The sequence below is a fragment of the Mycteria americana genome, chromosome 7 (assembly GCF_035582795.1).
Source record: "Mycteria americana isolate JAX WOST 10 ecotype Jacksonville Zoo and Gardens chromosome 7, USCA_MyAme_1.0, whole genome shotgun sequence".
Taxonomy (NCBI): Eukaryota; Metazoa; Chordata; class Aves; order Ciconiiformes; family Ciconiidae; genus Mycteria; species Mycteria americana.
Genome location: NC_134371.1, coordinates 63,639,266 through 63,664,897, shown reverse-complemented (window position 1 = coordinate 63,664,897; position 25,632 = coordinate 63,639,266). Strand labels below are relative to the sequence as shown.

Genomic DNA, 25,632 nt, shown 5'->3' with positions numbered 1-25,632 from the left:
AGCATAAAAGCTGCTGTAGCGAATGAGCCTTTACAATGTTCTTGAATTCTCCTGTGTGTAATGGCAGATAATGAAAAGTGGTTTGTTTGGGAGCAGAAAATCCTTATTGTATCATGTAGATCTTTCTCATACTTAAAAACACGTTGTGATCTCTTAGAAACTGGTCTCTGTGTGCTCAACCAGAGTTGACAGCGGGGGAAGGTAACGGTGTATTGTACAGACACCACTAAAACACTGTCATTTTACAAGTGCTAGATAGTTAAAACAACAAAAAAAAAGAATTTAGTGAGGTTCAACAACCTGTGTCCTGGCTGTTGTTAAACATCTGATCTTAGTTTGTAAATTCTGAAACTTTAGAAAGTATGACCATGAGGATGGGTTAAAAACAATTAAAAAGCTTCCTGACTCCTACTGAAAGTATCTCAAGTTTCCTATAGTTTGAGGCCAAGGAGGATTGTGAAATCATCCAGTTTGACCTCCTGTTTACCATGGGCCATTAACATTGACTTGGATTTAACTGAAATGAGCCAAGTGACTTGAGTTAAAGGACTTCAGTTCTCAGCAGCAGAGCCTGTTGGGCATATCGTGTAGAGAACAGAAGTGCCATTAAAACAATATCTTGCAAAGCTATGAAATTAATTAGGTGAGACATGCTCAGATGATTGCAGCAAGTGAGCATTTGCTATGTTTACAGAAAGACAGAATCAGCTGAAGTCCTGCGAGTCTGTCTGAGGGAAGGAAATGCTTTTCTTATCCAAGTTTGATGGTAGTTTTGATTTTTAAAATGGGTAAGACATAGCAATCAGGAATCTAAGAAAAATGATGTGCTGGAAGGCCAAGAGTACTAGTCCTTTCTGTCCAGCATGCTATCTTGAGCTGTGCCAATATTCAGTATTCTGGGAAGGGTTTAAAAACAAACCGTAAGTGTGCCAGGATAGCTCTGAACTTTGGTAAAGAATCCCTTCCTGACCCGTGCAGGTGACTCAAGTTGAGGGACGTGAAGCTTAGTTATTTGTTACTATAAAACCTGATGCCATTTGTCTTTTCAGCCTACTGTAGAAATATCTTACCTCTTTACGCTGTGCTCAAATACAGTTTATATTGCCTATTAAAACTATTGGCACTACCCCAAGAATCATTTTCTTCATTGAGGTTGTTTGTAGTGCCTGTGTTTGAAACATGCTTTTCCTATAAAAGCTACCTGACTTTTATTCTGACAGTAAGTCTATATTTCAGTAATTAGGATTAATCCTGGGATTTTGAATTCCTGATTATTTCATTCTGATCTCAGAGGTGATAATCACCATTGTGATAATCCGCACAAAAGCAAGGTACATGCTATCTATTTTAGATGTGCTGAAGCCTTTGTATGCTAAGCTTATTTTATCCCTCCAGTTTCTAGGTAGAGAAGGAGTTGGAGACTCATCGAAGACTCCTAACCCATGCTGTTGTAAAGAAGCCTTTCTTACAAGCACACAAGAATGGACTTAATAAGGGCTGTACTATGCAGTGCAATGGAGTTAAATCTGTGTAAATCCTTTTCCATTACCCTAGGAACTTCTGAACATAAGTCAACAAATCACACCACAGAATCTAACTTTTTTATCAGATGTACCAACCGTTAATGCTGTTTATGATATGATTTCTTGACCTTTTAGTATAGTTTCTTAGTAGCCTTTCCTAATCTGTCTTTTGAGTCGCTTATAGTAATTTATGTTCAAAGTTTAAAGGTAGCAGCCATAAGTTAATTATCTTTTTGTGCAGAAAGCATACGTTTTCACTGTTTCTCTGCCTTTGCATGCTCCCACAAAGCTTATTTCACATAAGTGTGTTCTTACATACTCAAGAATGTAGAGTCAGGTAGCAGCAGTCCAAGTTCCCAGGTCCTGGGAATCAGTGTTGTCAGCATGCCCCAATTCTGACCTGAACACACCATCCTGTGCTAGCAGATGTATGGGTCGGCCTTCTCGGTCAACAAAGGCATCAGTTGTGGTGATGGTTTGGTCTCATTCCAAGTCTCTGAGTGCTGTGATCTTAATTCACTTAAGCCACTAATCATGACATTTGTTCTGGCCTGGGCTGGTTTCAACTGGAAAAATAAAGTTGCCTTTATTTTCTCAGTGATCTCAAGTATATGCATAATACAGATACGGTGAGCAAACCAAATACTGCTACTGGATGCAGTTCCACCGGCTTTAGAAGTTGCAAGTTCACATAAAGCTTGCCATCCCAGCAGGCTGATGCTTGTAGCGTGTTGCTTTACATGACAGAAGGGGAAGTTCACTGCAGAATCCTAACGTTTGTGGAAACAATTCTTTGATTAACATTCCCCATAACATGTTCTGTCTTTGTGTACTGCTAACACATAGATCCAAACGCAGGCACCCAGCGAAGCTGTGGGTTCAGGGGAGTTCCTGTGCGGGCACAGTGTGTGTGCTCTGTACACCAATGCCAAAGAAATTCCTGAGACGCATCCACCGTGGATGTTGCTGTCCTCATGCAAACACTTCTCAGTGTAAATGAGGCTCTTGTTTGATATTGTTTGGTTTGGGCTCGGCTTGGCACAAGGAGGAGATAAGGGAGATTAACTAAATATAACAAATATGATTATATAACGCTCTTTAGCAGAAAATCTGATGTATCTTGCAGGGTTAAGTGAAGTAAACTAAGGCAACGGCAACCTGTCCTGAGCTACAGAATGAACTAGTGGGTGAATAGGGTAGAAGCCAGTGTTCCTAGCACCCATGCTGGGGTGGGAGAAGAGGCAAGGGAAGGAGAATACGAGTGCAGACACACCTGTAGTTGTGATAGTAATTTAAGTTACAAGATGGATTTTGAAATGTTTCTTATGCACCCCAAATACTTCAATGGGAAAGCATCAGATGTAAGTCAGTAATGAGTGTTAGACTGGGATATACATTGATATATATATACACACACACAAATATATACATATATAAAAAAAAAGACTATATATGCAAACTTGTGACTGAGATGTTTTTCTGAATGGCAAATCTCCAGGAATTGGGAACTTTTGAGTTCTGAATTTCCCTAAGCAGTCTCTACCTGTCAGCTCCCTTCCTCTCTTTTGAACAGTTGCTCATTTAACAATTGTGCTTGTTTTGGCTGGAAACATACTAGTCCTATACATGGGCAGGTACGAACATTTATTTTGTTCCTGGTACATCTCTGAGATAGGACTGCCAGCTATGACAAAAGAAGATTTAAGGGCAGTATTTGAGGAGGGGAGGTCCTTGTTAAAAAACATTCCTTTAAAAAAAAGCCGACAACTAAACCATTGCTGCAGGAAAGAGGGAGGTGTAGGAATTTTAAGTTCCATAATAAAGGTAGTAGTAGAAGTTTTGCAGGAACAATTTATTGGCATGTCAGAAATGAATTAAACCATTTTAGTATAGTATTTTCTCTGTTGCAGAATGAAGTTTTGGGTTGGGATTTTTCTTCTGAAGAACCTGGGAAAAACACAGGGGGCAGTCTGGAGAGGATGGGGAGTTATTTCAGCAGATATAGAGAAACTGTTCAGACCTGTAAGATGATGTATTTCCACAAAGGGCGTTCTTTTCAGTCTCCTGATGAAAAGTCTTGTGGGTTTCCCACCAGTAGAAGCTGCTTAATTACATTTTGTGTATGCTCTTGGAGTACCTGTTTGGTGAGAACCTGACAAATGGTCTTCTGAAAGTAAATCAATTCTGTTTTCTTGGGCTTTCTTGAATATACATGATGTCCGGAGCCTGAAAAGCACAGCAGTGGCACAAGAGGAAGCAAACAGTGGGGCGCCAGTTAGGCTCTATGGTTCTCTGAAAGACTTTGTAGCCTCCTGTAAAGAAAAAGAAGAATGTGCCATTGGCGGTAGTGAGTAAATGGAACCTTCTTGTCTTCTTTGCTCTTGTCTCCTTATAAATAAACCATTGTTGTCCATCCTTGGCATTTGCAGTTCATTGTGATAAATTGGTCTTGATGTGTCTGACATTTCAACCAAGTTGTTTAATGGTGCCTTTCTGAAAAGGCAGATCTTGCTATAACTCGCATTGGTCCAGAATATATCCAGGGTAAGAGCACTCACCGTCACGTACAGCGCTAACCCTTTCCTTTCTGAGTGGATGAAGAGGAAAGTAGGAAGTAAACATTTTGATCACGTAAGCCCAAAAGGCCTGGGTTTGTGTAAGCAGTGTGCAGAAACAGAAACGTTAATTCTGGATTGCAGTAGCTAAAAGCCTCTTTCATAGCATGGACAACAACATTGAGTCCACTTGTGCTGCTGCAGCATCTCCGGGCGGGAGGACCCAACTTGCTGAAATAATGCAGAAGTAATTTCATAAAAATTTTGCTTTGAGTTTTATGCAAGATTTCCTATCTGTCATCTGCCAGTGCTTACAAGTTGTTGGCTTCCATGCAACGATTGCTTGGGTGCAGAAACCACTGGAACACAGAGATTTGATGAACTGCGACCAGCAGCAGCTTCTGTTGCTGCATCCCTGCAAGTTCAGGCTTTGATTTACATTTTTTAAATGTCTGTAGTTACTCTGTCAGTGAGATGATTAACACAGAGATTGCTTTCCATAAATAGGAGCCTTCTGTCCATACCTTTCCAAAGCTTTCGGCTTCCCAAAGCTATTAAGCATCTGCCCACAGCAGCCAAGCAAAAGTAATGCCCATACTTAAATGAAAAACTAACCTTTTTGCTGGTTAATGATCCTGGTGTGTTATGATACCATTTTATAATTATATTTCACCTTCTTCAAAATCAGGTGTGTGGAAAGTGTTCTCACCTCTCTTGACCCACTTAGTTCTCAATGGAGATTTACTAAGAGGACGAAAAAGATGGTCCTACTTGGCATCAAAACAAATTTTCCTTTCCATCACCATAGCAAGAAGAACTAGAACAACTTTTTGGGATGTGGACCAATAACCTGACTAACAAATGTCTTGGTGACTTTCTTTGGTCTCCCAGTTTTCCCGGTATGCTAGTCCAATGCAAACCTTGTTCTTGAATGCACTGCACACATGCAGACAGGAGCCAAACCTTCAAAGTGCAAAAGCATGGAAATCCATTTGGAGTAATAAATCTAGCGAGGAAGGTTATTTTTATCTCATGTATTCTAAGTGTGTGTTTGCTTATGGTAAAAACTTGTTTTAGAGCATGGGGCAGCCTAGAAGCAAACCTCATCACAGGGCCCAACCTTGAATTGAGTGGGGAGGAGAAGAGGGGCTGAGTAGGGTGCGAGTGCTCCGTCTTGTGTGGCCATGTGCAGAGTAGGGGAAGCTGCGACCTCCTTGCCCCAGCAGCAGACTCCCATCTGCCTGGCCCTCTGAGGCGGCTCCTCAGCAGCCAGGGTTTGGTCGTGAAGACGTTTGGGAGCAGGCAGCTGGGTTTAGGTGCCTGTGGAGCTGCGTGCTTCAGAGCTGAGAGCCTTTGGAGGCCTTGATGGAGGAATGCAAAGCCCAGGTAGCTGCTGGAGACCCCAGTCACGTCATCCCTCTGTACAGTATTTGTGGCAAAAAGCCTTGTTTTCACCGACGCTGTTTGGCAGGTCCCTCAGAAGGCAAGGCAGCCCTGCTGTTGGGGTTGGAGTCCCTTCCCTGCAGCCAGGCATTGTGCCTCTCCCTTGCATCCCCGGACCTCCTGTGCTGCCTCATATGCTGTCCCAGTCACTTTCCCAGAACTTGCTGTCTTCTCAGAGTTGCCACCTGTCTCCTCAGAGGGGCCGATGGCAGTGAGGTGAGGCCTCCGGCACCTTCCCTCCCTGGCCGCTGCAGGCTCCTCCTGCCAGAGTGCAGTCTATAATCCTTGCATGGCTCCGTACAGATGTTTAAAAAAAAAAAGTTTTACTGACGTGGCTGTACGTTTTTATTTTTCCACATAGCGTTCTCCGGACTCACACCTATGTACGTGAGGGCTGGGTAAGGCTGGCAGAAGCGGTGTTTTGGGGGTGTGAGCCCTCTGTGCTGAGGGGCTGTGGTGCTTCTAGGCTAAATGGACCATTTTAGCTCTGGTTTTTCTTGTTTGAGGGGGCTGCTGATTGCCAATCAGCTGCCACAGAATTTGTTTTTCCTTCTGTATCCATGAATTACTTGGGCAGGTTTAAGGATGGTGCACCCCGGCATACAGCTCTGGGGACGGTGTCTGGAGCAGCTCGGCCGCAGTGAGGCATGCCAGCTTCCTTGAGGGTGAGGGCGAGCACCTTGGTTTACACCATTTTGCACAGTTGGCAAGTGACCTGGTTTTCAGCCATGCTATCTGCCTTCCATGGAAGGACACGAGTGCTCAGCGCCACCGAGTGTCCCTGTAGTCGTGCATTATAGACCTGCAGCTTAGAGGAACCAGGGCCAAGGGGAAAATGCAGGACATGGGCCCAGCCTGCGGCAGGGCACCGATGTGAGCTGGCGGACATATTGATCACACTGCAGTGGTGTTGTGGAGCCTTTCCAATGTCAGATGATTTTTATTAGTGACCTGCTGGTAAAATAATCAAAAAGCCTAAGTAAGGATCGCTTTTTTCCCCACTCTGTAGATCATGCAACATTCATAAATGTTATTTAGGTATGCAGTGAGCAAATTTCAACAAAAATGCTGTCTTGCCTCAGGGTTGTAAGACTTCATTACATCTGTTATTAACTGTCTGTCTGTGGCAGGACCTAATTTTTCTCAATATATTGGCTGCCCACAGCTTCTAGAAACTGCTTCTTACAGCACTGCAAGGTGCTAAGACAGAGAAATCCTGGGATTAAATGGCACTGCTTTCGAAGTGGCTGATTGATGCTTTGGGGCTGTAAGATGCCCCTCTACAGCCTTCTTGTGCAGGTGGAAGGGGAGAGGTATAATTTTCATCCTCTTTTGCTCAGCACTTGGGAAGCTGATTGACTTTACCCTGCCCTGGTAAAGGTATTTATGCAACGTGAAAGTTTTAATTCAGAATTTAGGTTCCTCCCTTTTCAGTAGACCTGCAGCCAGATATATAGCATTATGATCTTTAATACCAATGGAAGAACTATTTGAAAACATGCAATTTTTTAAAGAGAGAAATTGGTCTGTTTAATAAGCAAATCCTGCCAAACTGGATGGTGATTCCAGAATACTAAACAATTGTTTAAACTGTGGAACATTATGCATTCAAGCAGCCTTGTCACAATAAATGTAGATCTGTTGCTCTTTACACTACTACGAGGGGGGAAAAAAAAAAAAAAGAATTTTGGCAATGCAAAATAGTTACAAGAGAACGAGCTTCACAGCTTACTTTGTTCCAGATAAATTTGGCAGATTTTTTTTCGTAGTTGTGTTCTTGCATGTACTCGGGGTTTTGCTTCTGCAGGTCTTCCTGTGTATCTATGTCTTAAATCACAGTCACCTTTAATTTAGGTGGTTACAGTTAAGTTTAACATGTGTGAGTTCATGCTTGTGCTTGACACTTTTTCCCCAGCTTTACTGACCATAATCTGCCTAGATCATTAAATTTAGAAATTGCTTTACAATACCAAACATACAAGTAAACTGTTACACTAAAATTAGGCAATTTGTTTTTCCTGACTTAATTTGAGGTAGTATTTTCAGAGTAGTTTGTCCAGTACTACTGCTGCTGTGTGCAGGGTACTAGTGTTTTAACAGCAAAAGCACAGTGTATTGGGGGTTTGAGGCAGTCACAAAGAGGCAGTGCTGTTGCTGTACTGAGCATTACTCACACTGGGTATTCCAGTCCTTCTGCCAGTCCTTCAACCAGCCCTAGGTTCTCAGTTGAAATCCCTGTTGATCTATTGAAGCAACTCTGTCAGCTCATTTTGATTGAGTTAAGCTTGAAAATAAGAGTGAGGGGTGGTATTTGTTTTATTTGCATGTTCCTGTACATTTACGTTCCTGGAAGGGATTGGCTGGGTCAGGCACAGGCTGGAAGGACAGGAAGGCCCTTGCTTCTGGGGAAGCCTGTCAAGGAGACCTCATTCAAGAGGCAGCAGCATGTCACAGAGAGGAAAGTCGCAGCACTAAGCTGGGCACTTCTAGCCCATGCACAGACTGAGATGGCAAGGAGAAGGTGGGAAAGGGCCACCAGGCCCCAAGAGCGTGTAAAGAGCCACGGGGCCTATGCATAGTTTCTTGCAACTCGGCGTCACTGGGATGGCCAGAAGCAAGAACCTGCCTGCAAGGAAATGCTAGGTAGCAGAAGTTGCATACAAATCTGACTTCTCTTCCTCTCCCTGAATTCCTTTAAGTTTAAAGTTAAGTTTTGGGCATTTTGTTGAAATAAACAGCGGCACTCCCCCCCCCCCCCCCCCCCCCCCCGTAAAAGTATTGTGATCTCTTTTGGGGAACACGTATGGGGAACACGTATGGGATATGTAAGCAGCCATACCTCAGAATCAGTGTTGCCTTGGGATTTCATTACAATATGTCTCAGGATTGAGCCATACAAAATAAAAGTAACTTTAAAAGCTTAAACAATGTTAGCAATGCCTAGAATTATGTTTAACTTGTTTTTTTTTTCCTTTATTTTATTCTTCCAGCCAAGCAAGTATGTCCAGCTGAGAAAATTAGCTGTGGAGACTTAAGCAACAAATGTATACCATCATCCTGGAGATGTGACGGGCAGAAGGATTGTGAAAGTGGTATTGATGAGGCTGGTTGCACTCCTGGTGAGTTAGAGTAATACTTTAATATGTATGCAACTTCTTCCTTCAGGACCATAAAAATCCTAGAGTGACTATTACAAATTGCATGTAAAGGGATGACTTTCCTGCCAACAAATTCATTCACTCTACATTTGCAGTGCCTAAGTAGTGAATTTTAGAAAAAGAGGGGAAAGAAGGATTCTCCAGTTGGAGCTGGCTGGAGAATATAAAGTGAACTCTATGGAGAATTAAGTATTCTTTTACCACTGTAGCAGAATATAGTCAGTCAGTTTGGAACATGATTATCAGGGTTAATACCCAGATGAAGTGGTAATGACTTAAATAACAACGTTCAAACCTTCCTCTGTGGTAGCTCAGCAGCTTACCACCATGTCCTTCCTCCTACAGAGTGCCCTATAGACTGAGGCTAGCTTCTGCTGGGGTATAATAGATAGGCCTGGACATTTCTTTATTAATAGCTTGTTGGTTTCACTGGACAGAGAGAGAATGATATACTATTTACTGTAACTGTTTTAAATTCAGTCCCTAAATGGCCATTGCCTTTTATTAGCCCTTTCTCTGCTGAATGAAAGAGCTCTTTAACAGTGTTTCCCTCTGTGAAAACTCCTACACTGTGTAATCAAGCCATTTCTCAAACTGTCTTTTTGATAGACTAAACATATTTAGTTCTTTATGCTTCTTGTTGTCAAATATTTTCTTTTGAATGAATGCTTGACTCATTTTTGTGGCTCCCTTCGGTATCCCAGCTGATTTTCAAACTTTCTTTTTATACAGACCACCAGAACTTAGGGAATATCAGTCTTACCAGTCTGTGCAGAATTAAAATCACCTTTCTAATACTGTTCTTTTATAACTCTGTCGTTATTAAATTCTTTGTGTGCAAATGATCCTAGGCTGTTAAGAAGCTATCTTATGCTCTGTGTAGTTATTCACCTATCCATCAATATTTCTGGTGTTGCATGTGATACCTGCAATGTTGTTTTTACTTCCAGATTACTGGTGAAAGGGTTGAATGATTACATGCATGCATACATTTCTGTTTCTTCACTTGAAAACCGAATTTTGGGCTCTAATACCTAGCCAGTTCATAACCCATGTTATATCTTTTCATTGAAGTTGTGTAATGAAATATGTTTTATGTGAACGTTTTGCAGTTCTGAGTAAAACAGGTGGATAAATTTATTTCTTTGCAATCAGCTTTATCAAACAAAATCCTACCAAAGATTTTACTGTCTGAGCAACCTTTTCCAGTGTTTAGCCAGTCATTGTAAAAATATTTTTTCTTTGTCCTTTTTTACTTTTTCCTTTGTCACAACTTGTGCCTATTGCCTCTTCTCCTTTTGCTGTGCATTTCTGAGAAGAGTTGGCCTCCAGCTTCACTGTGTCACCCCTTTAGATGTTGGAAAATTGGAATAATATCTCCCTCTAACCTTCTCCAGGTTAACCAAACCCATTTCCCTCAGCCCCTCCTTGTATATCATGTATATCACTCCAGCACCATAACCATCTTGCTGAGCTTCCACTGGACCCTCTCCAGGTTGCGAATGCCTTTCCTGTACTGTCAGGGTGGCACAAAACTGGACATAGTATTTCAGATACAACCTAACAAGTACCAGCTAGAGGAGAATAACCACTTCCCTCAACCTGCTGGCCTCACTCTTGCTAATGAAACCCAGTGTGCGGTTTGTTATGTATGAAGCTCAGTATGAAGGTTCAATGTGACTCACTAATTCAATTAACTACAGATTAGACACACAGTTTTTCAAAGCATCTCCATTCCATATTGCACGTGACTCAGAGGTCCAGGGGTAAAGGTAACAGGTTACTGTGCTTGCGCTGAGCCTATGCGGCATAGTTCCAGTTGGGTTGCCTCACAAGGAAAAAGCATAGGTTGCCTTACAATTTCCTTACATTGCCTCCTGTTTCATGTGGAATTAAGTGCATGTGCATGGACAGTTCCTAAGTAATAATTATTATGATGTGGTAAGTTGGTGATGTGCTTAGACCCGTGGTCCCGTGTACTTTAAGCTAATGATATTTTGGCAGTTTTCAAAAGTCTTTTATTTGTTTTCTGTATGAAACTCTTCTTGTTCTCTCTATAGCATATGCATTTGTTTTCCTTTGAACGGGAGGCTTGAATTAGAGACAAGTTTAGAAGATAATTGTAACTGCTATTGAAAAAATTATTCTTTTCCCAATATGAGTTAGTGAAATTAAAACACTTTTTACACTGGTGGCTGCCTCCATTAATGCAGCCACCATTTAATGCTGCTGCTGCTTACACCAGTAGGAGTTGTCTCATGGAGTCTTTTATTTATAATAAAAATCTACTTGAAATTGCTTTGAACTTATTTTTTTCAAGGCTCTAGGTAACCCCCAAAATGAATGTAAATATGTTCTGAATGCCACCTAATTTCAGCATAATGATGCTATTAATGGATTTAGAAATAGCTGAGTGTTCCTCTTCTGGACATTTCAGCAGCTGTAGTCTTGCTTATCTTCCACATTTTTAGTGCACATGCAGGTTCTTAAAATTGAAATTTAATCCAAGGACAAATTACCATCTTCTGATGGTTGTTGGGTGACTCATGTGAAATGAATTACTGACTTTCATCTAGTTCCTTAGGACTGAGTGTTGTCCCCACATAGGCTGCCACCTCGGTGGGTGCACATTGGCAATCTCTGCTAAAGGGTCACTGCTGAGTCTGAATGCAAGATGGGCTGTTCTCCTCTGCCAGAGGACCAGGCAGGAAGGCACTGGCAGGCAAACTTGGAGCTTCCGGGGTGACTGCAAACATCAGAAGCTTTCAGTCCCAAGATCTGTCAACTCAGCAACTTTCAGAGGCATTGAACTCACTTTGAGAAGAAAATAGGAGACACTGCTGAATGGCTGTAGTGGGAGCATTTTCAGTGAGGTTGCTTGTCAAGTTAAGGTGTTTTCCTCATGGATGAGAACAAATGTGTTAGCCGTTTAAACTCTGAGAGCTTGTGGAGGATTGATAGCTATCCTCTCTTTTATCCAAATCTGATAAACCTCACTAAGCCTATCCACTGATACTCTGTTAACATTCCTATTTCTTTTCTGTGTAGAATCCTCCTTTATCCATTTTCTCTTATCTAGGCAGCACACAGTATACTGACAAAAAAAAAAAATGTCTGTTCCTAGGTTCAGACCTTTTCTTTCTTTTTTTTTTTTTAACCTCTGCACCCATGTTTTTGTTCTCATTTTAAAAGAAGCTTCAGCACTGACTGTCACCTGCAGCCCCTTGGAGCAGAGCACCCTGTCATACCTAAGGCTGCACCTCGCACAGAGCTGACCAGCTTGTCTATAAATAACACATCTTTCTGGATAAATGCTTGGAAGGGAGTTTATTTGCACTCAGGAAAATTTCTATGGTGAGAGCCTGCATGTGCAATAAACAAATGGAAGATGACTTAAAGATATTGTGAGTGAGGGCATCTGGAAGAAAAACCTTAAGCTCTTTCTAATAAATGTTAATGTTAATAAAGCTATTACTTCAAGCTAATGTGACACTTTAAACGTATTTTAACTATGGATACTCCTATTTCTTGATAGGAATAACTGGCTCTTAGTATTATAATTCTTTAAAAGAACATAATATGGAGTTTGTGAACATCACTTGAGCCTGCACGTCTGCACTGGTAGTTGTACCACCAACAATATTGTGCTGGTATCCAGATACAGGAGTGGGGCTTGGTTGTGCAGAGGCTGTGCAAGCGCCTGTCCCTATGTCAAAATGTTCACAGTCCAAGTTAAGGGAGGATCTCCTGCAGGAGAGGAAAACAATTATTATGGTAGTATAATCATCCAAAGCATTAAGAACAGTGAGGTTCTTCCTCCTATGTCTGCTTCTGGCCTCCAACAACTTGCTTTTCAGATGCTGTTCTGGATTTGATAATTTTTCTTCTCAGAATTATGTAATTGTTTTTTGAATCAATGTGAAATTTATCCAGCATAGTCAGTGTAGGCACTGGCATGGCCAGCTGGAGGGAGAAAGCTGCTGTTCAGAAATTTGGGGACAAAACTATAGAATATGAATAAGAGAATCTTCTGTTTGGGTTGGGTTCTCCTTTGTGTTTTGTATCAGCCACGTCCTTGGTGCATCATCTTGCACGAATGGAAACAAACTGGTGCTCTACATCCCTCGCCTTTTCTTTTGGTCACTGTTGAAGACTTGCTGTTTTGATTGGCACTCTGTGTGTTCTGAAAAAGGTTTGTCACGGCAGTGCTCAGAATATCTTTCCTTCAAGGAAGGAGAGAATTTGCAGTCTTGTGTGGTGTCCTTGTGTAACCTCCTTTAGACAAAGGGGTCAGCTGCAGTTAGCAGGCTCTGGACTTACCTGAGTACAGGTATGCTGAAAAAAAATGCATCATCTCAAACAATGTAGAAGTCAAATATTTCCTTCGAGTTCCTCATCTCTCCCTGTACAATCTAGCCCTACAAAAAGTTAGCCTTAGGAGTAAGCAAAGCAGACTGTATTCATCTGAAATAAGGGTCCTGTTTGCCATGTCTGGAGTGAGAAACAACAATTTGATAGGTGAAATCCATTAAAATAAAAATTTCCGCAGAGATGTGTAAAACAGCCTTTGCTGGCCTGTTAGGCCTGGTCTGGTACCAGTATTAGGAAAGCAGTTACTCTCATAAGCAATCCAAGCACTGACTCCATCATACTGCTTGGAAGCCATTATCAATGGATGGTAAGGCACTTTATTGTTGTTGTTCACCCATGAACAAGGAGGAAAAATGGTGCGATTTTCACCCTGTGGAAGAACTTCCCAAGGAAGCAATGGAAGCTGTGAATTATTTAACCTGCCGTGGATAAAGCACCAGTGGTTAGGGATGTAGATTTGTGTCTCCACAGGCTGTAATTGCACCAGGGATTAATTGCGGGTATTAATCCTTGCATGTAGGTAGCTAAGTGCCTGTCTGCCTAAATAATTTACTTCTGGCAGGTAGGCTTTAAGTCCACTGCTAACTTCCAGTGCACAAACAATTTTTGAAAATGCAAATATCTCCCTTTTTAAAATAAAAGAGTATATAAAAAGAAAAAAACCCCTTATTTTTAAGTTCATTGGAGCAGAAGTAATTTGTGTCTTTACAATACTAAGTGTGTTGTAGTCATAGGTCAGGTTTAGTCCTCTAAAATAGATATCAACAGTTAATAATGTAAGAGCAGTCTTGAATTTGCTGGCTTGGAGGTGCTGGCATCCTCTTTCTTATTTCCCTGGTTGAGGTTTTCTGCTCCCAGTGTACCTAACCTTTGTCACAATTGATTGGACAAGCTTAAGAACACATTTACTGAGACTAAACGGAGAAATTAAATATGAGAGACTGTAATTAAAGCATCACAACTCGGGGTCAGTCTGGACTTTGCTAACTACTACAGAACTTGTTAAATCTCTGCTAAGAGAGATATTAACCAGTGTTTTGTCAGCCGCTCAGGAATGCAGAGAGCTTTTCAACGTGGCTTTAGAACAGAAGAGCTACCACCCTGTAACAGCTGAAATGGGCATTGCACCCCTGTAATGTTCACATCGCTTGTTCCTCCTGACAGGACTCTCAGACGCTCAACAGGGAGAGGCCCCATCTCTTCTTCTTGTGTTACTGGTTCGCACCTGGACCACTTCTTGCACCCAGTATAGAAATTGTGTCTTGCAGATGAGGAGTTGGAAGTGTACAATTTTCCCCTTTCCCAATAGTCAGATACAGTGAAATGATGTATTCATTGATATATTGATAGCATAATAAGCTATTTTCCCATTCCATGATTTATTCTGCTTAACTATAGTACAGAGACAGCAATCCATGGGAACTTGTGCATGTAACGGACATACTTATACTGATCTCAAAGTTGTCTAAGGGTGAGAGCCAGGAATTCCTGCAGGAGTCTCATGACAGTGACAGCCCCATTACTGAGAGCATCTTGTTTTGGAGCCTGGTCTGCCAGCTTTTCATTGCTGACCATATATCTCAGAATTAGTTCTAGATTTTCAGCCCTATGATACGATACGCCAGATAAAAGTGAACAAACTGGGTAAAGTTTTTTAAATTAATGAGGGAAACAACAGTAAGCACATTCTTGCTCAGCTGTAAGCCACATGTCCTTGCTGATCACAAGGACAAGGTAGATCGCAGCCTTCACATTTCCATAGTATATATATCACTTACAATATCCTCAGGCAGGAACTTTTCACTTACTCTTTTCTGGCAAAGCTCCAGGCACATGTGTGACTCTCCATAAAAAGCAGCAGTGCCTACAAATGAGGGGTCCTTTTCTTGGAAGGTCCAAGTGCAGAAAACATTCAGAGTTAACTCTTTCCAATGCCCTGCTCAATAGCCCTCACATCACCCGAGAACCATTGGCAGAAGGCAGAATTTAAAGCAAGCTAAAGCTGGTCTGATCCCTCCAGCAGATCCACCTGGTGATAAGCCAGCTGAAGTGGGGAAATTACAAAGCTGATTTAAAGCCACCTTCCTCCACACTGCTCCTGCACCTGCACTCACATGAAGTGACCTTTCTGTTGACCATTGAATTATTTTATCATCTTTTATCATTGTCCTGTAGCAATAAGGAGCATCGTGTCATCTCAGCATCATTTTCTTCTTGATGCAGTAAAAGGTATCTATGTTTTGCATCTGAGTCACACTTCCAGTGCTACCTATGGGGGTTTGACCATACTGATTCTGTTCATTCCAAACCTCCACAGAGCCTACTGAGAGCTTTTTACTTGGTGATAATGTAGCACTAATTTTATCATCCTTTGCAGCCTGATTAATACATGCTTTTGTCAAAGTTATGAATTCTGTTGCTAACTTTCATTAACAGGCTAGGTGCACAGTGATGTACTTGTTCCTCAGTCAGCTCAGAGGGAAATCAAACCTAAAGGATCAGATTTTGCCATATATTCTCCCTGAGAAACTCACCAGTTTTAATGGGGTTAAAGCCCATAGTATTGCATTTGTTCCTGTAGAGGAAATATTTATCTACTATCACTATTCATGATTATTTCAGCATGTGATGAAAAGAGGCATGGCTAGCCTGAAATTCCTGTCATTTTATAGAAGGTAGCTGTAACTTGAGTACACTTGCCATGGTGGAGGAATCTACAATTATTTCCAAGAATGGAAAGAAAATTACAATAGATTTAACAAATGAAAGTCCTTCATAAATAAGATAAGGTAGCACAGCAATGATATCCTCTGGGCTTTACATGATGTTTAATTACTGGACAGCTGGAGGGATTAATGCTTGTGCATTATGCCCTGGCTCTCAGAAATTAAACATGTACAGCTGCCACTTTATCACTGCTTAAAGTATTAGAGCTCCTTCGAAAGCAGTAGTAATTGCAGAAAAATCCCCATTGTTATTTAGGAAAAATCTCAGCCCATAATCATATTTGTCCTGAGTTCCTTCAGAATAAAACAGCAAGAAAAATGAGATTGGTAGTTACCTTTAATTGCTCTCTTACAGGAAAAATGAAGGTAGTTGCATTTTTAATATATTGGATGCTTGTTGTGATTAAATGTAAAATACTGCATGAACTTAGGTTAGAGGTGAGATAGTCATTGCATAAGTCAAGAATTAAACCCTAAAGCCGTGGCCTAAGCTGTGCCAGGGCTCTACCTGCAGAAGGTTAGAGCAAAATGGCGTTTTCCCTACTGCTGTCTCTTGAGCTTAGGGTTAAAAAAGAACAGACTCGTGTAACGTTCTGCAAATGCAGTTTCCCAGTACTGAGTGGTGCCTCGCTCCCCACAGCAGGCTTTGGTGGTGGCCTCTGCACATTTGCTGTGTGCTGATCCCTCAGTTACAGATAGTCTGTATCGGTATGTTCCATGAATAATTCATTCTTTAAAGCATAATAGACAAAAACACAATATGAAAACAAGACAATTTAGAATTTGGTACTTTTACAATGTTTTCCTGACGGTACACTAGGAAAAAAAGAGTAGATGCAAAGAACACACTGCAAGCACGCTCTTTCTCATACACGCACGCACACACACACACACACACATATGTCCTACACACCCCAAATGATAATTTTTCACAGAGTTGTGGAAGAGTGGTATGAAATAACTGGTTTTATACAAAGACTTGTAGATAATTAAAGCCTAGTACTGCTGGACTGCATGTTACCTGCACGCACACACAAAAGCTTTGTCCTGGTACTTTTTCTGTACTTCATCTGGAGAAGTTGTCTCTGATTCTTCTTTCGAATCTCACATGATGTACTGTCAGAGGAGCAAAAATTGGCCTGTAGTTATGTTTATCTTCTGGGCAGTCTGTCTTTCAACAGTTAGAGCTCTTGGAGTTGAAATAGCCAAGAAATTGCATTTCTTATTGCCAAATATGATTGTATTTCATGTCCCTGAAGTGCTTTCTTCATAAGAATGGAGCTATAATTCCGAGCCTATTCATCCAAAAAGCAAGAATCTGTTTAGTTTTATTAAGGAAAATCTCCTGTAGCTGTCAGTGCCAACGATCATGTTATTATGGCAGATACGTGGGTAGGAGTTCCATCCTTCAGTGGCCATGGGTACATATGCGTTATGCTAATTAACGAGTGCTTAACAGCTATGCTTCCTGAGCATATGATCTGAAGACTGAATCAGAATCAGTTAGCTTGAAGTCAGTACAGTCCTACGCAGGAGAGGACCATGTAATGTTTGATGCAAAACCAAAAGAAACCTGTTTTATGAGTCATGTTAACGGATAAAACAACATCTGAAAGTTATCTCAGTGGCTGAAATATGCGATTTTCATACAGAGGAAGATATAATGGTTGGATTAACTTTGCTTATATTTTGCAAAGAAATTGTTTATTTGACAAAATATAACCGGGAAGGTTTAGTTCACAATAAAATACATTTCAATACACTTCTTTTTTCCAAAAAGTTTAAAATAATTGCTCATGTTGTATAATTGATTCTTCATCTCAGCCCAAATCCAGCAACGTGCTGCCTTCTATTTCAAAGACGTAGAAACTGAAGGGCAAATCCTAATGCCACAGAAATCTCACTGCTATTAAAGTGAGTGCAGTTAGCACACGACCCTTACACTTTTAATTGCAGTGAGTGTCACTCAGTGCTTAAATTTTCCATTTGAGTAGAAGATCTGAGACATTTTTTCTAAAAATTATTGCCATTCTTTTGTGGAATTGTGGGTGCATTATGTGGGTACATTGTTTACCTCAAATAATAGCTGTGCCCCCTAATATCACAGAAGTGAAAATAATTAGGGGCTGGTTGTTTCCTGAAAAGTCTGTCAAGCTCTCCCCCTCCCAAAACCACCACAGTGGTCTTGTCTTTATAGACTTGGTCAATATAGTATGTGCTTATATTCATAACCTTGAATCTGGCTACACTGAATTTTGCCAATTGTCTCATTGTGTCCTCGAAGCTTCTTTTTTAAGGTACTCTTCCCTTCGAATCAGTTGCCTTGCAACTGTGTTATTGCAAAAGCATCTTTTTAATTGTTATTGAACCTACATTCAAACTCACTTTGGATCACTGTTCCTAGACAAATGTGAGACACAGTTGGGTAAACTGGGGGAGTGAGATGTGACAACTCTCAGTGTTTCCTTGTTTTGTCTGTGCTCCAGGAGAGTTAATAGTGCCATGTTCTAAATGCAATAAATATTCAAGTCTAATAGTGAAGCAAACTGCAATAAGAAGAAATATCTCCTTTTATAGAGAATTCCCATCAAGCAAAGCAAATTAGTGGAAGTGGAGATTTTATGGGGCAGTGACCTCATTGCTTGCAACGTGAGCACTGCTTTGTCCCTCATTACTCAGCTGAGTTAAAACCTGTGAGCCCTCAGCTGCTGTAGCTACCAGATTATCATGCTGAAACCAGGCTTTTCTCTCTGCCTTACCTGTTTAGCCCATTTGTTCAGAAACGTATCCTGAGGGCAGCCAATGTGGCTTTTCTTTGCTCCGTTTTTCACAGATAGGCCTGTGTGGCAATTCCATCAATGAAGAATTCTACCTAAGAATTAAGATTATTTTTTTTTTCTTTCTCTACGAGTGCTTTTGAGGTATACACAGTTTTTGTGACGTGAGAGTAGCTGCACAAGCATTAGCAGTGCACATAGCTTTGTAGTGTCGGTTGCTGCTCCCTTATTCCTTATCTCCATTCAGTAAAGATAAGTGTTGTAGGTTGTTGCAAACCTCCAGGATTCCCTTCTTAGTTATGGCAGTGTAAAAGACTTGATTGATTCTGGTGGAACAGTTCAGTTTTCCAGCTGGTTAAACTGGTGCCATCCCTGTGCTTGGGAATGTGTGGATAAGGAGGAAGTGGCAGGCCAGTGACATAGCTGTGGACCAACAGACATGGGTTTGAATTCCTTGCCTTTCCCAGTCAGAAAAAAAACAGAGCTTGGAAATATTTTGAGAATAAAACAAATTGTGCCGTCATTTGCCAATGTGACTAAAGTTTAGCTTTTAAGATTCTGATGAAGTCTCTCTCCTGAGCTGGACATAAGAAACCAGAAAGCAATGGAGAAAACCGGCAGGTATGAGGCAGTTTGTGTCTCTGTATTAGCAGATGAGCACAGAGTGGAAGTCTGCCCGACTGATGGAAGGTGAGCTCTATGGAGGAGGCTTTTCCTGGCAAAGTGTCTGTGATTTAAACTCTGCAATGGCAAAATTAACTCGTGGTCATGCAGAAAGTTCTGTGCAGGCAATCCTCATAACCACAGGGAGTCCTGCTGAATCCAAGAGGTCTGCGTATGCAGTAATGTGGTTTTTGTGTGTACTGTCACAGGATCAAGGCCCTGTCCAGTAATGCTCTGTTCTGGTTGCTGGAAGAACATTTATATATTCCTCAGTAATAAGAATTTGTGTGATAATATTAGACCAGCTGTTAGTTTCATGGATATTATCAGGTGCTTCTGAGGGATTTGCCAAATTGATGTAGTTTGTAAAATTGCCATTTTAATAAGCGAGTCATGTCTGAGGGAATAGGAGTAAGCTTGTCCCGTACAGGTTCCAATTTTCAAAGTCAGAAAAGAAACCCACTAAACACATCCCAGCATATTTTTTTTCCATTTAAATTTTGGCTTTGTAAATTATGGGGTCATAATTAATTCTATTTTCAGAAAATTAAACCACTTCGAATGAATATATGATTCTCAGGAAATATATTCTAAATCAGTAAATACATTTTTGAACCAACTATTATTTATCAGCAGGGGCTTTGGCATCTGGTTACTCCATTATAATTAGCTAATACTATGCAAATACTGCTGCAGAGAATGGAAAAATAACTCATTTGTGTTTGAGGGGAGCAGTGTGGCAAAGGCAGTGAGCACATGCAAATATTAATTTGCAAGAGTGCGTGAGGTGGCTCCTTAGCTACATTAGTGATTTGAACAATATCAGGAATTACTATTCCTTCTGCAGTCTTCGTCTATATGGGCTTTTCGGTATCAATCACCATAGCAACAACCACTGTTAGCAGTGAGACTGCAATTCAGCTGCATTATTCCCTCCATGGGAGGCCTGTCATTTTTTCAGAGCAGTGCGCTTCAAGGTCATCTTCATTTACCTCCATCTCTTTTGCTGTCCTTCCTGGAGGGCAGCTTTCCGTGGGAAACTTGTCCTTCTAGGCATGAATCCGTGCTTTAAAGACTGGCATTTGACCGAAGATCTGTATGAAATATTCAGATATTTGGTATAAATATACCAAATATATAGAGATACCAGATATTTGGTATAGATATTTGGTATAGATGTTCAGATATATTCAGACAAAGCACACCAATTGTCTGCAGACAAAACAAATAATTTAGATACAATTAAGCCTGAAAATAAATACTAGTTAAATAAAACTAACATGATGACAGCATTGGTAACTGGCCTGGGAGTTCCAACTTAATTTAGCTTGTCTGGACTCTGAGACCTCCTTCTCCACGGTCCAGCTCAGAGATTAATTTAAGTGGGCTGTGGTACCTGGGTTTGCACTTCACGCAGAATACCTGGGCAGATGGAGCTCAGGTGTTCCACTCCTGCAGCCATGTGGAGCTCAGATCCTAAACCTCACAGCTTAGAAGAGTTTCTGAAGTCCACCAGCCTCTCCTGCCAGTGTTGAAGTGGTGATAAATCAACAGCAGATCTCTCCCTCCCCAATGCAAATGTTAGTATGCGCAAGTCATCCTTTCCCTTCTTTAGAAGATCCATTGTCAGATTTAAGCAAACAAGAAATTTTGAGCCACCCTTTTTTAAAGTTGCTTTGGGGAGGGTGTCGGAAAAATGCAGTGAAATAATTCGTCTTATTTTCTTGTCTTCAGCATTAGGAATTGCTGTTATCCACTTTACCACAAATTTTACCAAATAATTATCTTTCTTTAAGCCATTCATGTAATTTTAGTGGAACTGACTTTTTTGGAGGAGAAAGATAAATTAAATATCTGGCTCTTACTGAAAAGCTAGAAAATCTTTAATTAAAGATTAGCCGTGGCAGCACTTATAGTCCATTGTACATAATTCCCAGCTCCAATTAATGATGGATATCCTGTTTATTTCATATTTTGAATTTTATCCAGATTTGAGGATCTATGCTTTTTAGAGGTGTCCATTGTAGAAACATTGTTATGTACAAATATATATTTTTTTTGAAATTACAGTTCTCAAAGAGTGCCCTGTATTTTTAGAGCATTCTACTTTTCTCTATAAGCACTTAAAAAGCATGTGATAGAATTACCTTAATTTTTTGGTGCAGCGCCTGAGCTAAGATTGTCCCTGCTGCACCAGACTACTCACTAAAGCCTCTGGTTAAATCCTGGCTCGGGGCAAAAGAGAACCAGCTGGTACTGAAACGCTAACTCCACAACTGCAATCTCTCTTTTTTTTTTTTTAACTTCCTCTATCCAAAGACTGCTTCTGCTCCACTCTCCTCAAGAGATGTGACGAGACTGCGGCTGGAGGCTGTGAGGCAAAAACTGTGACAGTTGTGCTCTATGTGTTGATATATAGTGCAAGGCAGAAACTAATGCAGAACAACTCTGGTGTATATTGTCTATAGGTCAAAGCACATGTACGCTATCATTTAGATGTGATATTTTGCTTCCTAAAACTATTAAGAACCTTAACAGATTACAGTACTCTAGAAAACTGCTTTTTCAATTATGCTTATTTACTGCTTTGAAGCCTGTTGGTTAAACGCTTCTTGACAAACATTTCCAAGATTTCTACTGGGATCAGTTCATATTTGAAGTAGGTTTTGCACCTTAGAGTACAACATTTATTAATTTCTTTGGCACTAAGGAAAGCAAGCTAATATTTGTTTCCTTTGTTTTGCATGAATAAGCTTACAGTAGGACAGGCAGCAAAATCAGAGAATGCAAACAAATTGCTCAAGTCAAAGAAAAAATACCCCAGTGATCATTTAATTACTATTCGCACATTTTCTGTTGAAATGCTCTGGAGGCAGTGAAATGCTGTAGTGATGGGACTACCTAGGTACCCTGGCAGATTTATGAAAGAAAGTGTGAAGTAAACTGTCCCTGGGACTTTACTTCCCCATCCTCATCTCTCCAGGTGCTATGTGAGATAATTTGTAGTGCTGCTTTTTATTAGGTTCTTCAAACCAGCACCAAACCATGCAGCAGGGACCCCAAAGAGCACGAGCGTGCTGGCTCTTGCCTAGGTACAGAGGGATTGTAAGCAGCTTTTCTTCTCTGTTGCCTGTTTGTGCCAGAGCAGGTCCCTGAGTAGCTGGAAACTGCAGACTTTGCTTTATCCCGGCATGCCCTGTTTTAGCTGTCAGAGAAGATGACGGAAGGGTGAGAGGAATTGGGACGTTACCTGCCTTCCCATAGCCAGCAGGACAGCCAGCTGCACATGGAGACAGAGGTCTCTGCTGGAGGCATGTGTGACCCAGAAGGAATTGTACCATTTGAGCTGGCCTGAAGATGGTCATTAGGTCTGTAAATGAAGAAAAGGGCACTTTTATTTCTTGAGTTCACCAGGAGGTGCTTAGAGCAGCCTTCTGTAGTGAGGGACCACGTGCTCCTGTTTGGCACTGCCACTGGCTGCTAGTGCACGCACTGCAGTGGCCCCTGTAGCAGCCCATCACTCTTACTGGTTGTCCCAGCAGTGTATGGCTGCTGTAATTGCAGGCAGGAAGACCTGAGCACAAAGAGCTGCTCTTCTGCCTCCTAGGCCTTGTCCCAGTGCAAGTGATGCCCTGTCAGTGCTGGTGCCGCTGCCCCTGGCTTTAGCTGCGTGAGTGAGTTGCAGAGATTGATCCCCACCTAAGGACTGCAGTGGTGGGAAGGGGGAGTTAGCAACAGCCAGACAGCTGTGCTTATTCAGTGGAGGGAGAACTTGTTGTCTCTAGTGCTGTCATCACACTAAATTTAATTTTTAAAAAGAAAGAAAATAATCATGACCATGCGATTTTTCTAGCTAGTAATTCACAAGCTTCACTGAGAAAGTCCTCATGAGAGGTTACAAAAGCTGAACTGCTTCTATTTTCTGGCTGCAATTATCAGTAATTTTATATCTGTACTGGGATTTGTAGGTGCAGAGGAGGAGCTTTTGTGCAAACTTCCATTGTCTGTATCCTACACATATGTTTATCAGTCACTAATTTGCCAATGCAGCAGATTTCTGAAGGGAAATGCGTACAGACAGAAGGAGGGGTGGAGGTGGGACCAGGAAAACAACGAGGGAAAAAAGATAAGCTCATTACAGTTGGGGGAAAGGAAATTAATGCACATTTGGAGTGTGCAAATCATTACAACCTTGCCCAAAAATTAGGGATCAAAGGACTATGCAAAATTTTGCTCACTGATCTGTTTCTGAGATTCATCAAAATAATGCCAGAAAAGCAATTTCTTCTTCTCAGCCTTGATCTGTTACAGAAACTGTACATAGCCCTAGAAATATTCCTGTTTCTCACGTCCTTTTTTAAATAGATTGGTAAGATTATAAGTGTTACCTTAAATTTCCACTTGGCAGTTACATACTGTGCATCATCTGAAGAGAGTGTTAGGTTATACAGCTGTGTACTGATCAGTAGGGCTAATAGATTATTTTATTTCTAGTTATGGGATAAGGATAGAAGAGTATGCGCAATGAAGAAGAGCAGCAGAATTTGGGTGAAAACCAGAGCATTTTAATGGTCTCAATTCTGCCATGCAAAAGAGTTTTGGGGTGGTTTTTTAGATGCTTTTCCACCAGACTGCGCTCGCATTTCAGGTCCTTATGAGAGGGATTCATCTCCTAACATTAGTTGTCTGATCTCCGTTCCCTCTGTTTGGAGAGGAGAAATATTACCCCCTCCAAGGGACAGTTCTTATCCCAAGGTAGGTGGCAGGAGTTCCCTGTTGAAGGCATCCCTCTATATCCAAAATACTCTACCGAGTACAGAAGGAGCCTGAGCAACCTGCCTAGACCAGATGATACTTTACTGTCTAACACTAGGTGCTCCTTTGGTGACCCACTCTGTTGCATTTAATTACTGATGTCAAGTTGGGCACACAGCAGTGTGCAGCTGAGATTCTCTTTAACATTTATCCCTGTTAGAGGGAGCTTGGGTCGTAGCCAGCGCCTGGTAGTATTGCACCAAGGAAGGCAGACTTCTTTTTCTTCTAATTAGGCAGATTGCTGCTCTGGTAGACGCAGTAACATCTGGAAAACCTGGGACTAAATGGGACAGAGAACAGGGCAGGAGGAGAGAAGTATATATATCGTCATGCTCTGATGTAAAACTACAGGCTGCTTAGGTTAACAGACAAAGCCCAGCAAGTTTGAAGGCTAGAATGTAAATAAGTATCCATGTACAAGTGAACATGTTCTTAATTGCTCGATAAATAGAGTTTCATTCCCAGGTATAAAACAGACATACTATTTCTGTCTTATTAGACAAAGTAGAATACCACTGGGTTCCTGTCGTTGGCCGAAAGCTGTGATAGGACAACTCCTTTACAGAGATTCTGCTGCTTTCCAGATGCACTTGCCATTGCAGCAATTGGTACCACCTGAACTGTGTGGTTTATCATAGGGGCTCTGCAGATACGACAGCAAATAGTTCTGCTTCTGAAGACAAAAAGACTCCCAAGTGCAATGTTAAAAAAAAAAAAAGGTTTATTGTAATTTATTCCTATATATTTATTGTACTTGTAGTTTATCAAAGCCATAACTTTCCTGTAGATGACTGAAACTGCAGAAGCAGAATTCTTTTTTAAGTAACTACCTAAAAGTACTTATGGAGAATTTCTTCCAGGGTTTTGGTTCCCCCACACCTTGATGAAATAAAGTGACTGTGAACTGCACATTGTTGGAGTACCTGAAAGTTTAATTTGAGCAGGCTTCTCTGGTTCAGCTGTCCATTAGGCTTACAGAGGAGAGTACTCCACTCAGCTTCCTATCTGAGAAACGCCTCATTTGTATGTTAATGTTGAGTTGTGATTTCCAGGGAAGGCATTCAGTGTGTTGTAGAGGGCCTTACTGGCAGATTGCAGCTAAATTGATGCTCAACTCACTAAATATTTACCCTACACATCCCACTTAATATGTCCAAAACCAGGCACACTGTGAAATCCTGAAACCTGATTCTGTGCTTGTGAAAGTCAGGAAGCTGGTGATGTCAGCGTGGAGCAAAGCAAAGCGCTGTGCGAGTCCACCAGCACGTGCCAGCACACCTCCAGCCCGCCCTGCAATCTCCCCACTCTTTCTGTGCTGTCACCCCATGCACTGGGGCTTGCCTGGCTGCTCTTGCCTCAATACCAGGGCAGTACTGCAGCTGGCCCCCTGCTTTTCCTACCTGCAATTCTCGCAGCCCTGCTCCCCCTTCTTCAGGGCTGCCCATGGGCCATAGAGGATGCATCCTATGGCACAGCTGGGGAGATGACCGCTTCATCTTCACCTGCTCCTTGCCATGTAGTTTACCATTGGGAAAAATGTTTTGGGTTAGGACAGCCAAGTTAATGCTTTTGTGCCCTCGCCCTCCCCCTGTCTCAGACAT

At 41.4% G+C, this 25,632-nt stretch overlaps 1 protein-coding gene across 2 annotated transcripts in view; it reads left to right on the top strand.

Annotated features, from left to right (window-relative positions):
- Positions 1–25,632, top strand: part of LRP8 (LDL receptor related protein 8) — a 196,688-nt gene that overhangs the window by 142,747 nt on the left and 28,309 nt on the right. For both annotated transcript variants that reach the window (XM_075508793.1, XM_075508792.1), the window contains exon 4: positions 8,512–8,640. In XM_075508793.1, the coding sequence (XP_075364908.1) occupies positions 8,512–8,640 (129 nt within the window). The remainder of the gene's footprint in view (positions 1–8,511; positions 8,641–25,632) is intronic.